Below are 13,232 nucleotides of genomic sequence, written 5' to 3' on the forward strand. Positions count from 1 at the left end.
AACCAAGGGCGACGATCCACAGTGAATAGAGATACGCTGTGGATTGTCACTAGTTGGCTAGTGAAGTTAATTGACACTATCAGTTCTTTAAAGTTATACTTTACACCTGATTCTATTTTACCAGTATCCTTCACACCTGATACTGCTGTAGGGACTTAAAGAGAATGATGTCAGTGCCTGGCCCCCCGGACCCAGTTTTTACCCTGAGGGGGAGTGGCAGTCCCATCACTTACCTCAAGTTTTCTGACCCCTCTACACAACAGCTGTTCTCGGGGTCAGAGGATGGAACCGTCCACATCTGGGACCTGAAGACCCACCGGTCTAAGGGGACCCTAAAGACCAGCCCTGGGCAGTCTGTGCTGTGGATTGAGTTCATCAGCAGTGATCAATTAGTGACTTTTGGGAAAGATGGTGTGGCTCATACATATAAGGCTGCAGATGGAAGCTGGGAACAAACTGGTAATTTTACTTGCCTTTAAGTTACAACAATGAATTTTTCAATTCTTTGTCTAAAATATATGTAGATTATTTCTTTTAACTCCAAGAATTTGTTTTTACTATTATAGGATAGTTTAACTAATAGTTATTTAATATTGTAGGTGAGATCCGTACATCAGCCATGGGTTTTTGTGGGGGTATTATACTAAGGCAAGACAATTTACTTGCCCTTCCAAGTAACAAAACATCTGCAATTGATTTGTATGATTTAAAATCTCTTCAGAAAGTGAGATCCCTCTTTGACTCTAGTTCTAAGCTTGGAATGACTATGTCCATCAAGTCTATCGCTGACTCTTCTCAATTCTTTGTGGGATATGAAGACGGTAGCATTGGATTGTGGGATAGCAAACATTCAGAGATCTTGGACAGGACAAAATTCTTTGAGGAGTGTGTGATGTGTCAGGATTACAGTTCCGGAGCTAACCTTGGAGTTTGCGGATCTCCAAGCAATATGTTATTTACCTGGAACAGGACAGAGAACCAGATTATGAAAGGCAGCAGCCTAGAAATAAAAAACCCTGGATTTAATGATATCCGAATCCGTGGTGATCATAAAATATTTGCAACTGCTGGCTGGGATCATACGGTGCGAATCTTTGGTGTGAAGAAACTGAGGCCACTAGCTGTGTTAACTTACCACAAGGACAGCGTGCAGTGTCTGGACTTTTCCCGGGATAATATGCTGGCATGTGGGTCTAAGGATCAACACATCAGTTTGTGGAAGATATACTGAAGTGAATGCAACAGGTGCTGAACTATTGATCCCAAGATCAACACAACAGTTTAAAGAAGATGAACTGAATTGAAAGCAACATTTACTGAATGTGCAACATCACATGTAATAAAGCATGGATCTTTAGGTCAACTCATCGATTCGTTGAAAATTGAGTGGTGTTGACATGTGGGTCTTAAAATTAATCTACATACCATTTACTGGAAGATTTAGTCACTGATGTAACATGTTATTGAACTCCCTTTATATGGATCATTAATTTAAGGAAGATTTACTGATTTTGTATACATGTATATCATGTAGGTTACGTGGATCTTTAGCCTCAACAATGACACATTTCTCATCCAATTTTAAAGTTTTTTTGTCTCCTCCCCTTATTTTATAAATACTGGAGTTAAAAATAAAATGTGAAATAAGAAACATCATTATTATTTGCTATTTTTTTATTTTCATTTTTCTATTAAAACAAGTGTTGTTCAACAAATTGGTCAGTTTCAGACAGTTCACAGATTAAACACATCTTCTTCAGCTTCACAGAAGTTTCCATTCCAGAACATCTCAAAATAATTAAATTAAAAAAACATTCAACAATGAGACAGAGATATATTAACCCTAATTTTAAACATTCATTGAAAGATAATATTGTCAAATGTACAATATTTTTGTTGTCTTAAACTACTTAGGTATATCGATTTTAATTCTCCATATTCTGTTCTATCTGACTGACAACCTTTGAAAATACAACATAAAGGGTAAAAAGTTTGTTACGAATGAAAGGGCACAATGAACTGCCCAATAAATACAATACAGTATAATGCAGCTTCAATTACATCATTATTGCTGTTCTATTGCAAAACAATTTAGTTTTAAAAATTAACAAGCTTTAAAACTAAGTGTGTGAGAGGGTAACAAGTACAGAAAGACTATTCTACATACAGATTAAATTGCAACTGGGTTTAATCCTTTAACAGTCAGTAAAAACAGACACCCTGCCCTATACATACACATAATCAGTACCTGATTGGTAGATCTAACAAGAATAACAAATGCAGTACAACAATAACAAGAGGGTAAGACTAGATTCTGTAATCTCTGGGAGTGTAATGCTGACTGTAGTACAGTGTATAACCTACCGTAATCTAGACTATCAAACCTTCAACAATGTACAGAACAACCTTGAACAATGCATTAAAAGATATACATTTGGAGAAAAACTTAAACTATGATAAAGATTTGTAGGAAACCAGATAAAATATAAATTTTTACAATATTTGGACAGCAATTATTAAATCTAAAACAAGTTATAATTAAATGCTTATTAAATTGGCATACAAGATTAATTAGTTTTTGAATTAAAGCATGTGCATCAAATTCAGTACATGTACAAGTGTAAGTATATAGTAAAGCAAGAAATTTCATTATGCCTGTTTTGTTGGTTCTGCAGAACTATGTTAACTACAGGAAAAAAATTCTAAAATAAAGGTATCAAAATGTACCACTTATAAAACTGTACCTAAGCTAAAGAGTTACACAAAAACACAAACATAGGTAATCACAGATTACAAAGCTCACCGAGACGAGGCATCAACTTTATGAGGCATCACCTTTAAAACCACCTTTATCATATGATATGAAAATCATAGTTAATGATCTTGGATATTCATGGATACTGTTTTGACACAATATCGTATATCATATGTAAAAAAATTGTATGATAATCCTATGTTCATTTCATACATTATTATAAGATACAATGTTTATCAATACAATAATATAAAATATGATATTGCATCCAATGATACTTACAATATATATCATTTAATACAATATAATACTGTAATAAATATTGATGCAATATGATTTTGTAACATATAATATGACATTGTATCGTGTTATACATTATTGTATTTAATCACATAATACAATATCATAGTATCTAATATAAATACAATATAGCATTATTTGATACTATATCATATCACATAATACATCACAATATTGTAACATATGATATTATATTGTATAATATAGTATAATTTTGTATTGTATGATATTGTATTATATTTGATACACAATATTGTATCATATGATACAATATAATTTGATAAAACATTGTTTCATATCATATGATACAATATCATCTGATACAGTACGATATTATATAATACAATATCATTTTATACAATATCATATCATATGATACAATATCATATAATACAATATCATATTATATGATATCTTATAATATCATATAATACAATTTCATGTATTATATAACAATATATTATATAAACCAATATCATATTATACAATATTGTATCATATGATATGCTATAATTATAATATACAATATCGTATCATATGATACAATATCATATATTGCAATATAATATGAAACAATATCATTCGATATAATAATATATTATACAATATCATATTCTACAATATTGTATAATAATATACAATACTATACATAACAATATCATAATACAATATCATATAATAATGTACAAAAAAATTGATACAATTTCATATCATATCATATAACTTTTTACAATATAATGTATGATATTACATTGTATCATATAAAACAATAGTGTATCATATCATAGAATACTATATCATAGGAATCATGTTAAATCATTTAACAACAAACACATCTATCAAGCAGGTTTGAGTGAGGTAGGAGAATTTTTAGCATCCTTGATAATGGAGATCAGGCTCTGCATCTGAAGCTACCTCTGCAATTCATTTATATTATAGTTAAATCAATTATGCAAGCTATTATCTATAAAACATGTAACCTGTTCCAAAAAACTAAACCTCATCCAGCATCCGAAACCTATGGCTCAGATTCAGCATTCAAGCCTGTCAGATGCATCAGTATCATGAGATGCATCATCCCTGCAAGTTTGGTGATGTAAGGACCAGTAATAACTAAGATATAATCATCAGAGGGCACCTGCTCTAAAAACTTTAACCAGCTCTTAAAACCTTAACCTCATCCAGCATCCGAAACCTATGGCTCAGATTCAGCATTCATGCCTGTCAGGTGCATCAGTATCGTAAGACGCACCATCCTTGCAAGTTTGGTGAAGTTAGGACCAGAAATAACTAAGATATATTTTTTAGCATCCTTGATAATGGAGATCAGGCTCTGCATCTGAAGCTACCTCTGCCATTCATTTATATTATAGTTAGATCATATATGCAAGTTTGAAATAGTGCTATTACCTACATATATTAAACATGTGACCTGTTCCAAAAAAACTAAACCTCATCCAGCATCCGAAACCTATGGCTCAGATTCAGCATTCAAGCCTGTCAGGTGCATCAGTATCATAAGACACACCATCCATGTAAGTTTGGTAAAGTTAGGACCAGTAATAACTAAGATATGATCATCAGAGGGCACCTGCTCTAAAAACTTTAACCAGCTCTTAAAACCTTAACCTCATCCAGCATCCGAAACCTATGGCTCAGATTCAGCATTCAAGCCTGTCAGGTGCATCAGTATCATAAGACGCACCATCTATGCAAGTTTGGTGAAGTTTGGACCAGTAGTAACTTAGAAATGGCTATCAAAGGGCACCTGCAACAAAAACTTTAACCTGCTCGAAAAACCTAACTTCATCTAGCATCCGAAACCTTCGGCTCAGATTCAGCATTCAAGCCTGTCAGGTGCAAAAGTATCATAAGACACACCATCCATGCAAGTTTGGTGAAGTAAGGACCAGTAGTAAGTAAGATATAATCATCAGAGGGCACCTGCTCCAAAAACTTTAACCAGCTCTAAAAACCTTAACCTCATCCAGCATCCGAAACCTATGGCTCAGATTCAGCATTCAAGCCTGTCAGGTGCATCAGTATCATAAGACACACCCTCTATGCAAGTTTGGTGAAGTTTGGACCAGTAGTAACTTAGAAATGGCTATCAAAGGGCACCTGCAACAAAAACTTTAACCTGCTCCAAACACCTTAACCTCCTCCAGCATCTGAAATTCATGGCCCAGATTCAGCATCCAAGTCTCTCAAGTCCATTAGTAGGTCCAGATGCATCATTCATGCAAGTTTGGTGAAGATAGGACAAGTAATAAGTTAGATACAGGACCTGCAACAAAAACTTTAACCAGGTCCGGACGCCGACGCCGACGCCGACGCCGACGCCGAGGGTATAGCATAAGCTCCCCCCGACTTTGTCTCGGTGAGCTAAAAAGTAATCTATTCAATGTATAAATTTTCTATTCTAATTAGCATCATATTGTTCATTAATGATTTATATGGTGCACAATGTTTTTAAATGTTCTACATCTAAAATACAAGAAGTTTATCTGATTTTAAAATCAAGAATCTTTAAAGGAACAGTGTTTTGCTGGAATGTACAACATGAATTCAATACAGAATGACAGCTCTGGATACTTAACTTCAAATGAACTGGTAGGTTAGACAAGAGTATTGTTTATGTCCAATATAAAATATAACATTTACTGTAACACTTGTAATGAAGGAAAGGTTTCTTCTTTCAAAGAAAAAAAAAATCTATTAACAAACTAAAATGCACTCCATTTTCATAAGTTCACAAAGTATTGCAACAATAAAGTAAAAAAAAAATGAACATTTGGTTGTAAATATACCTGAGTATTTGATAACAGTATTAGCTTGGATAGTTAACTTCAAAACTACATGAACACATTTCATTGCACTGTGAATAAGTGAACAATGTATCAATTTAAAAAATCTATGACAGAAAGTTATTGAAGTACTTAAGTTATACGATAGGTCTTAATGACCTTGAACTTTGACCTCAGATGTCTGGACTGGTATCTTGTGAAGGTCTCTGAACACGGGCATTGATGTAGCTTGCAATCAATAATGTCAAATCCAAGATCTGAATCAAACACATCATAATAAATGTAACAATAATTACCAGAAGTAGCTTCATTTACCATACACCGATTTCAAAGAACTACAAAATTTGAATTCCAATAAATTTGAATGCAGTACTGACCTTGAACTTTGACATGACAAACAGAAGTTTCTCTGTTCTGTGTTCGTAGTGATGTGGAGCCGACTCAAACAGCTGGCTGACCACCAGCATAAAGTCCTCCTTCCATCCGCCGAATGTGATCACCGAGCGGTAGTCGTAGGTGTTCAGGGGTTGCTAGAATAACATTTTAGAGAATGCATGGCAGAACTAAACAGTAAAATGTATATAAACTTGCAATAACTTACCATCCGTAAACAGAGCACATTATATGCATTGTCAGCAGAATCTGATGACTTACCATGGTTGCATGCTCCAGTACAGAGATTCCGTCCTCCTGTACGGCGATCCACACATCCTCCGGACTGATGGAACCCCGACTCTGTTAATAGAGTGTAGATATACATGTAAAAGTCAACAGCATCTACACTCAACATAGATATACATGTATAAGTCGACAGCATCTACACTTAAAACTCAAATTCATACTAATCCAAGGGCAAATACCAGGTACACTGTTTACCTGGTACATTTTAGAACTTGAACATGTAATCAAATTAATGATAAAAAGTACCATTGGCAAATTACCTTTGCCATGTATAGCTTGGCTCCACAGAATGGCCACTTCCTGACCACAGCTAGGTACACGCGGACACAGTCCTGTATAGTACGACCTCGGAGGGAGGTCCACCTCTCCAACAGTTTCATCACCACAGCTCTGTAAGAGAAGTCCACAGCATCAAACACACGCTTTATCATCATGGAAAATTTATCATCATGGAAAAATCAGGATGAGGGAAAGTTAAATACTTTTAATTTTTTTAGAATTGTTCTTTGTAATATTTGAACTATACATTTAAACATGTATATAAACAAGGACACGGACCTCTGCTCAGTCTCCTCAGCATCTGTGTATTTCCTGGGATAGAACTTATCTATGACTGAGGAGAGCTGGTTGGTGATGTTACTGTGGAATGGAGAGGAGCTGCTGCTGCTGGCCTGACTGGACTCGCTGGGGGCACGGAGGTCCCCAAACTCTACCTACAAACACACACAATTAATGAAGGTCCCCAAACTCAGCCTACAACACACACAATTAATTCACTGGGGGCACGGAGGTCCCCAAACTCTACCTACAAACACACACAATTAATTCACTGGGGGCCTGGAGGTCCCCAAACTCTACCTACAACATACATGATTAATGAAGGTCCCCAAACTCTACCTACAACATACATGATTAATGAAGGTCCCCAAACCCTACCTACAACATACACAATTAATGAAGGTCCCAAACTCTACCTACAACACACAGTTAATGCATTTCATGTCAAATCTCGATTTCTATATTGATGTACATGTAAAACAACTTCATTAGAGGTGACTTTTTTCTAAGTTACATGTGACTAGACAATTAGGACTATTTCTTATGACTTAGCAATGTAGATAAGCTTGAACAAATATTAGATCATGAAAACACTGGTCTTATTGATAAATTTTACAAACAATAATGTTTCTGTGAATGTTTCAAATTTCTCATCTAAAATTAAAGGTTGGTTTTCAGCATGCAGTACAAGGTATATTTTTTGCCACTCCAACATAAAATATGAATTTATATAACTGGAGTAATGAAAACTTCAAAATTCTTTTTTTTTATTTCATTAAGCATACTATCCAATCTGAGCCAATTAATACCTGAGCTAGGAGAGATGCTAGTTCAAGAGCCAAGTCCTTGTTCAGTGGAAATCTTCCATAAATAATTTCCTCATTGATTTGATATGCTAAGAGTAATTTTTCCTTCTCTGTCTCTGATGCACTTAAGCTTTTGAAGTACAACCTGGGTATACAAAACAAAAATTATTGGTACCATTACTAGAAATGTTTAATGAATCTAAGAATATGCTTACTGAAAATAGGTTTTAAAAAAGCAATGTCTTCGAGTTACTTATTATCATTGGCGAAAGGAAAGATGTATATCAATATACATGTATATGAAGATGAAAATGATTCTGACCCAGTTGAACAGAAGTAGGACTCGATTCAAAATACAAACCTGTTTTTGTACAGAAAGCGTATTGTCTTGTTGCTATCTAGTTTCCCTGAGTGAAAATCTTGATAAGATTTTTCCCATCTCGAAATAACATCACAAATCTGTAATTTAAAAGATGATTTATTCTGCTTACTAAACATTAAGTACTTAAATTCACTTTGCTCTGATGAAGAATATAAACTAATTTGAATAATCATTAGAAAAAAAGTTCTTCTGTAAGATTTGCCAGTTTAAAGTTTATAGTGAAGCTGTATACATTATTCATTGTGCTTGTAATAACCTTGACCTTTGACTCTGACCTTGACATGTAACTGTAGGCACTGCTCTACATCTGTGTTGACTGGGTGATCAGAAAAGAGAGAAAATCCTGAGTACTTGGAATCACGAATGTTGATGGTTTTATTGATGCACTGTGTGAACTCCTCCACAGTGGTAGACCCATCAAAACTTATCACCTACAGCAAACACAATCAAAACTTATCACCTACAACATATACAGTCAAAACTTATCATATACTAGTACAACAAAAACAGTTAAAACTTATCATATACAACAAAAACAGTTTGAACTTATCATATACAACAAAAACAGTTTAAACTTATCATATACAACAAATACATATACATTCAAAACTTATCACCTACAGCAAATACAATCAAAACTTATCACCTACAGCAAATACAATCAAAACTTATCACCTACAGCAAATACAATCAAAACTTATCACCTACAACATATACAGTCAAAACTTATCATATACTAGTACAACAAAAACAGTTAAAACTTATCATATACAACAAACATAGGTAATCATAGATTACTAAGCTCACCGAGACGGAGCATCACCCTTATGAGACATCACCTTCATAAGACCACCTTTATCATTTTATATGAAAATCATACTTTATGATCTTGGATATTCATGGATTCTGTTTTGACAAAATATCGTATATCATCTGATAAATTTTTTTATGATAATCATATGTTCATATGTTAATCAATACAATGATATAAAATTAAATATTGCATCATGTCATATTTCTAATATAATATATATCATATAATAAATAAAATACCGTAATAAACAATAATGAGATTTGATATTGTAACGTATGATATGACATTGTTTTGTGTTATACCTTATTGTATTTGATCACATAATACAATATCATAAAATATAATACAATATAGTATCATATTACAATATCATATTATATAATACATCATAACACTGAAACATGATATTATATTGTATAATATAGAATGATATTGTATTGAATGACACTGAAACATATTTAATACATTATATGATATTATATCATATAATACAATATAATTTGATTCCAACATTGTATCTTATCAAATGATACAATATTATGTGATATGGTGAAATATTATAAAATACATTATTATATTATACGTATTGCATCATATGACACAATAAAATATATTACAATATCATATAATACAATTTCATGTGATATGATAATATATCATATAAACCAATATCATATCATACAATATCGTATAATACAATATAATATAATATTACAATATCATATAATACAATTTCATGTGATATAATTCTATATTACTGAAACCAATATCATATTATACAATATTGTATGATACAATATTATAGAATATACAATATTGTATCATAGGATACAATATAATATTTTGCAATATCTTATGTAATTGTATCATGTGATAAAAATAATAAATTAAAAATACAATATAATATTATACAATATTGTATCATAATATACAATACTATACATAACAATATCATGATACATAATCATATCATAAAATATCAAAAAAATTGATACAATATCATATCGTATCGTATAACTTTTTACAATATAACATATGATATCATATTGTATCATATCAAACAATATTGTTTCATATCATACAATACTTTATCATAGGAATCATGTTATATCATTTATCAACAAACACATCTATCTATCGAGGTGGTTTGATTGAGGTAGGAGATTTCTTTAGCATCCTTGATAACGGAGATCAGGCTCTGCTTCTGAAGCAACCTCTGCATTTAATTTATAATAAAGTTAAATCAACTATGCAAGCTATCATCTATAAAACATGTGACCTGTTCCAAAAAACTAAACCTCATCCAGCATCCGAAACCTATGGCTCAGATTCAGCATTCAAGCCCATCAGGTGCATTTGTATCATAAGACGCATCATCCATGCAATTTTGGTGAAGTTTAGACCAGTAATAACTAAGATATCATCATCAGAGGGCACTAGCAATTAAAACCTTAACTTCCTCCAGCATCCGCAACCTATGGCTCAGATTTAGCATCCATGCCTGTCAGGTGCATCTGTATCATAAGACACACCATCCATTCAAGTTTGGTGAAGTTACGACCAGTAATAACTAAGATTTATTTTTTAGCATCCTTGATAATGGAGATCAAGCTCTGCATCTGAAGCTACCTCTGCGATTCATTCATATTACAGTTAAATCAACTATGCAAGTTTGAAATAGTACTATCATCTATTAAACATGTGACCTGTTCCTAAAAACTTAAATTTATCCAGCATCCGAAACCAGACTATGCATTCAAGCCTGTCAAGTGCATCAGTATCATAAGACACACCATCCATGGAAGTCTGGTGAAGTAAGGACAAGTAATAACTAAGTTATCATCATCAGAGGGCACCTGTTTCAAAAACTTTATCTAACCAGCTCTTAAAACCTTAACCTCCTCCAGCATCCGAAACCTATTGCTCAGATTCAGCATTCAAGCTTGTCAGGTGCATCAGTATCATAAGACGCATCATCCATACAAGTTTGGTGAAGTTAGGACCAGTAGTAACTAAGATATAATCATCAGAGGGCACCTGCAACAAAAACTTAACCAGCTCTAAAAACCTTAACCTCTTCCAGCATCCGAAACCTATTGCTCAGATTCAGCATTCAAGCTTGTCAGGTGCATCAGTATCATAAGACACACCATCCATGGAAGTCTGGTGAAGTAAGGACAAGTAATAACTAAGTTATCATCATCAGAGGGCACCTGTTTCAAAAACTTTATCTTACCAGCTCTTAAAACCTTAACCTCCTCCAGCATCCGAAACCTATTGCTCAGATTCAGCATTCAAACTTGTCAGGTGCATCAGTATCATAAGACGCACCATCCATACAAGTTTGGTGAAGTTAGGACCAGTAGTAACTAAGATATAATCATCAGAGGGCACCTGCAACAAAAACTTAACCAGCTCTAAAAACCTTAACCTCTTCCAGCATCCGAAACCTATTGCTCAGATTCAGCATTCAAGCTTGTCAGGTGCATCAGTATCATAAGACACACCATCCATACAAGTTTGGTGAAGTTAGGACCAGTAGTAACTAAGATTAATCATCAGAGGGCACCTGCAACAAAAACTTTAACCAGCTCTAAAAACCTTAACCTCTTCCAGCATCCGAAACCTATTGCTCAGATTCAGCATTCAAGCTTGTCAGGTGCATCAGTATCATAAGACGCATCATCCATACAAGTTTGGTGAAGTTAGGACCAGTAGTAACTTAGATATTGCTATCAATGGGTACCCGCAACAAAAACTTTAACCTGCTCCAAAAACCTTAACCTCCTCCAGCATCCGAAACCTATAGCTCAGATTCAGCACTCAAGCCTGTCTGGTGCATCAGTATCATAAGGCACACCATCCATGCAAGTTTGGTGAAGTACAGACCAGCAGTAACTAAGATACTGCTATCAAAGGGCACCTGCAACAAAAACTTTAACCTGGTCCAACAACATTAACCTCCTCCAGCATCTGAAATTTAGGACCCAGATTCAGCATCCAAGTCTTCAAGTCCATAGGTAGGTCCAGATGCATCATCCATGCAAGTTTGGTGAAGATAGGACAAGTAATAGCTTAGATACAGGACCTGCAACAAAAACTTTAACCAGGTCCGGACGCCGACGCCGACGCCGACGCCGAGGGTATAGCATAAGCTCTCCTTGACTTCGTCTCGGTGAGCTAAAAACAGTTTAAACTTATCATATACAACAAATACATATACATCCAAAACTTATCACATACAACAAGTAAACAGTTTTTATCACACAGCTATCAATCATCTGTCTTTTTAAGCACTCGTACCAGTATCACAACTCTAAAATCAGAGTAAAATATAAACAAATTTAGAATTGGTTGTAATGGAACTATGCATACCTGATAGGTGTTGTTCATGAGGTGGACAGGGATGCTGATTGGCTGGGAGTGGTGATAGGGATGGCGTAACAAGATGGACATTATTTCCATACGAGACGGTCTGGCATCTCGATTTCCTTTCAGGATTGTTCTCTCTAATGCTCTTTGGCAGAAAATGGCATACTTCCCCATGTCATGCCTGAAAATTTTTGTTAGTGTATTTGATATGTACAGACACTGTAATTTACTTTGCAGTTCGTGGTTTAAATGGGGGTAGACCTCAGTTAAAAATACATTATTGTCATAATTCTGTCCTAAATCAGAAGAATCATTAAACCTTATTTGTATAATTAAACTCACTTATAAACACAAATAGAGCAAAATCACTGATATAGCAAGTTTTGTGAGGTCTGCAGCTAAATTTGACAATTCCTTTTAATAATGTGCCCAGATAATTGTAATGAATATTGAGTTTATCAATACTGTAAGGGACAGAAGACAGAGCTCCTGGGATACCTTGGGTCTGCATTTCTCTGGAGGTGAACCTTGAGGTGCCACATGATGGACTGCTTGGGGAGGAACAGTGAGGAGGCGAGGGACAGGAGCTGCCAGCCCTGGAGGAACACGGTGGTGATGGGGTTCAGCTTGCCCTCAGTCAGGTCCGACACCGAGTTTGTGGGGGAGGTAGGAGTGGTGTGGCACAGGTACCAGGAATGTTTACCACACAGCAGCAGGTTCTGTGTAAAACAATAAGCACAGAAATTATGAATGCTGC

At 34.4% G+C, this 13,232-nt stretch overlaps 2 protein-coding genes across 6 annotated transcripts in view; one reads left to right on the forward strand and one right to left on the reverse strand.

Moving 5' to 3' along the window:
* Positions 1–167: 167 nt before the first annotated feature.
* Positions 168–1,231, forward strand: LOC128175710 (guanine nucleotide-binding protein subunit beta-like protein 1). The gene is made up of 2 exons (XM_052841535.1): positions 168–459; positions 600–1,231. Exons 1-2 carry the CDS (start codon positions 168–170, stop codon positions 1,229–1,231), a joined length of 924 nt encoding a protein of 307 aa, XP_052697495.1.
* Positions 1,232–5,448: 4,217 nt separating this feature from the next.
* The window catches only part of LOC128176064 (pleckstrin homology domain-containing family H member 1-like), a 30,800-nt gene continuing 23,016 nt past the window's right edge, over positions 5,449–13,232 (reverse strand). For all 5 annotated transcript variants that reach the window (XM_052842109.1, XM_052842108.1, XM_052842110.1 and 2 more), the window contains 10 exons: positions 12,974–13,194; positions 12,479–12,656; positions 8,565–8,720; positions 8,269–8,366; positions 7,911–8,052; positions 7,102–7,256; positions 6,804–6,933; positions 6,517–6,597; positions 6,240–6,392; positions 5,449–6,119 (listed from right to left, as the gene is read on the reverse strand). In XM_052842109.1, the coding sequence (XP_052698069.1) occupies positions 6,036–6,119; positions 6,240–6,392; positions 6,517–6,597; positions 6,804–6,933; positions 7,102–7,256; positions 7,911–8,052; positions 8,269–8,366; positions 8,565–8,720; positions 12,479–12,656; positions 12,974–13,194 (1,398 nt within the window). In that variant the 3' untranslated portion in view covers positions 5,449–6,035. The remainder of the gene's footprint in view (positions 6,120–6,239; positions 6,393–6,516; positions 6,598–6,803; positions 6,934–7,101; positions 7,257–7,910; positions 8,053–8,268; positions 8,367–8,564; positions 8,721–12,478; positions 12,657–12,973; positions 13,195–13,232) is intronic.

The sequence above is a fragment of the Crassostrea angulata genome, chromosome 3 (assembly GCF_025612915.1).
Source record: "Crassostrea angulata isolate pt1a10 chromosome 3, ASM2561291v2, whole genome shotgun sequence".
NCBI lineage: Eukaryota > Metazoa > Mollusca > Bivalvia > Ostreida > Ostreidae > Magallana > Magallana angulata.

Excerpts from the sequence above, each read along its gene's own strand:
- LOC128175710 (XM_052841535.1), top strand. The coding sequence starts at position 168 with ATGTCAGTGCCTGGCCCCCCGGACCCAGTTTTTACCCTGAGGGGGAGT. Across the intron at positions 460-599 it reads TGGAAGCTGGGAACAAACTG|GTGAGATCCGTACATCAGCC; the intron begins GTAATTTTACTT and ends TTAATATTGTAG.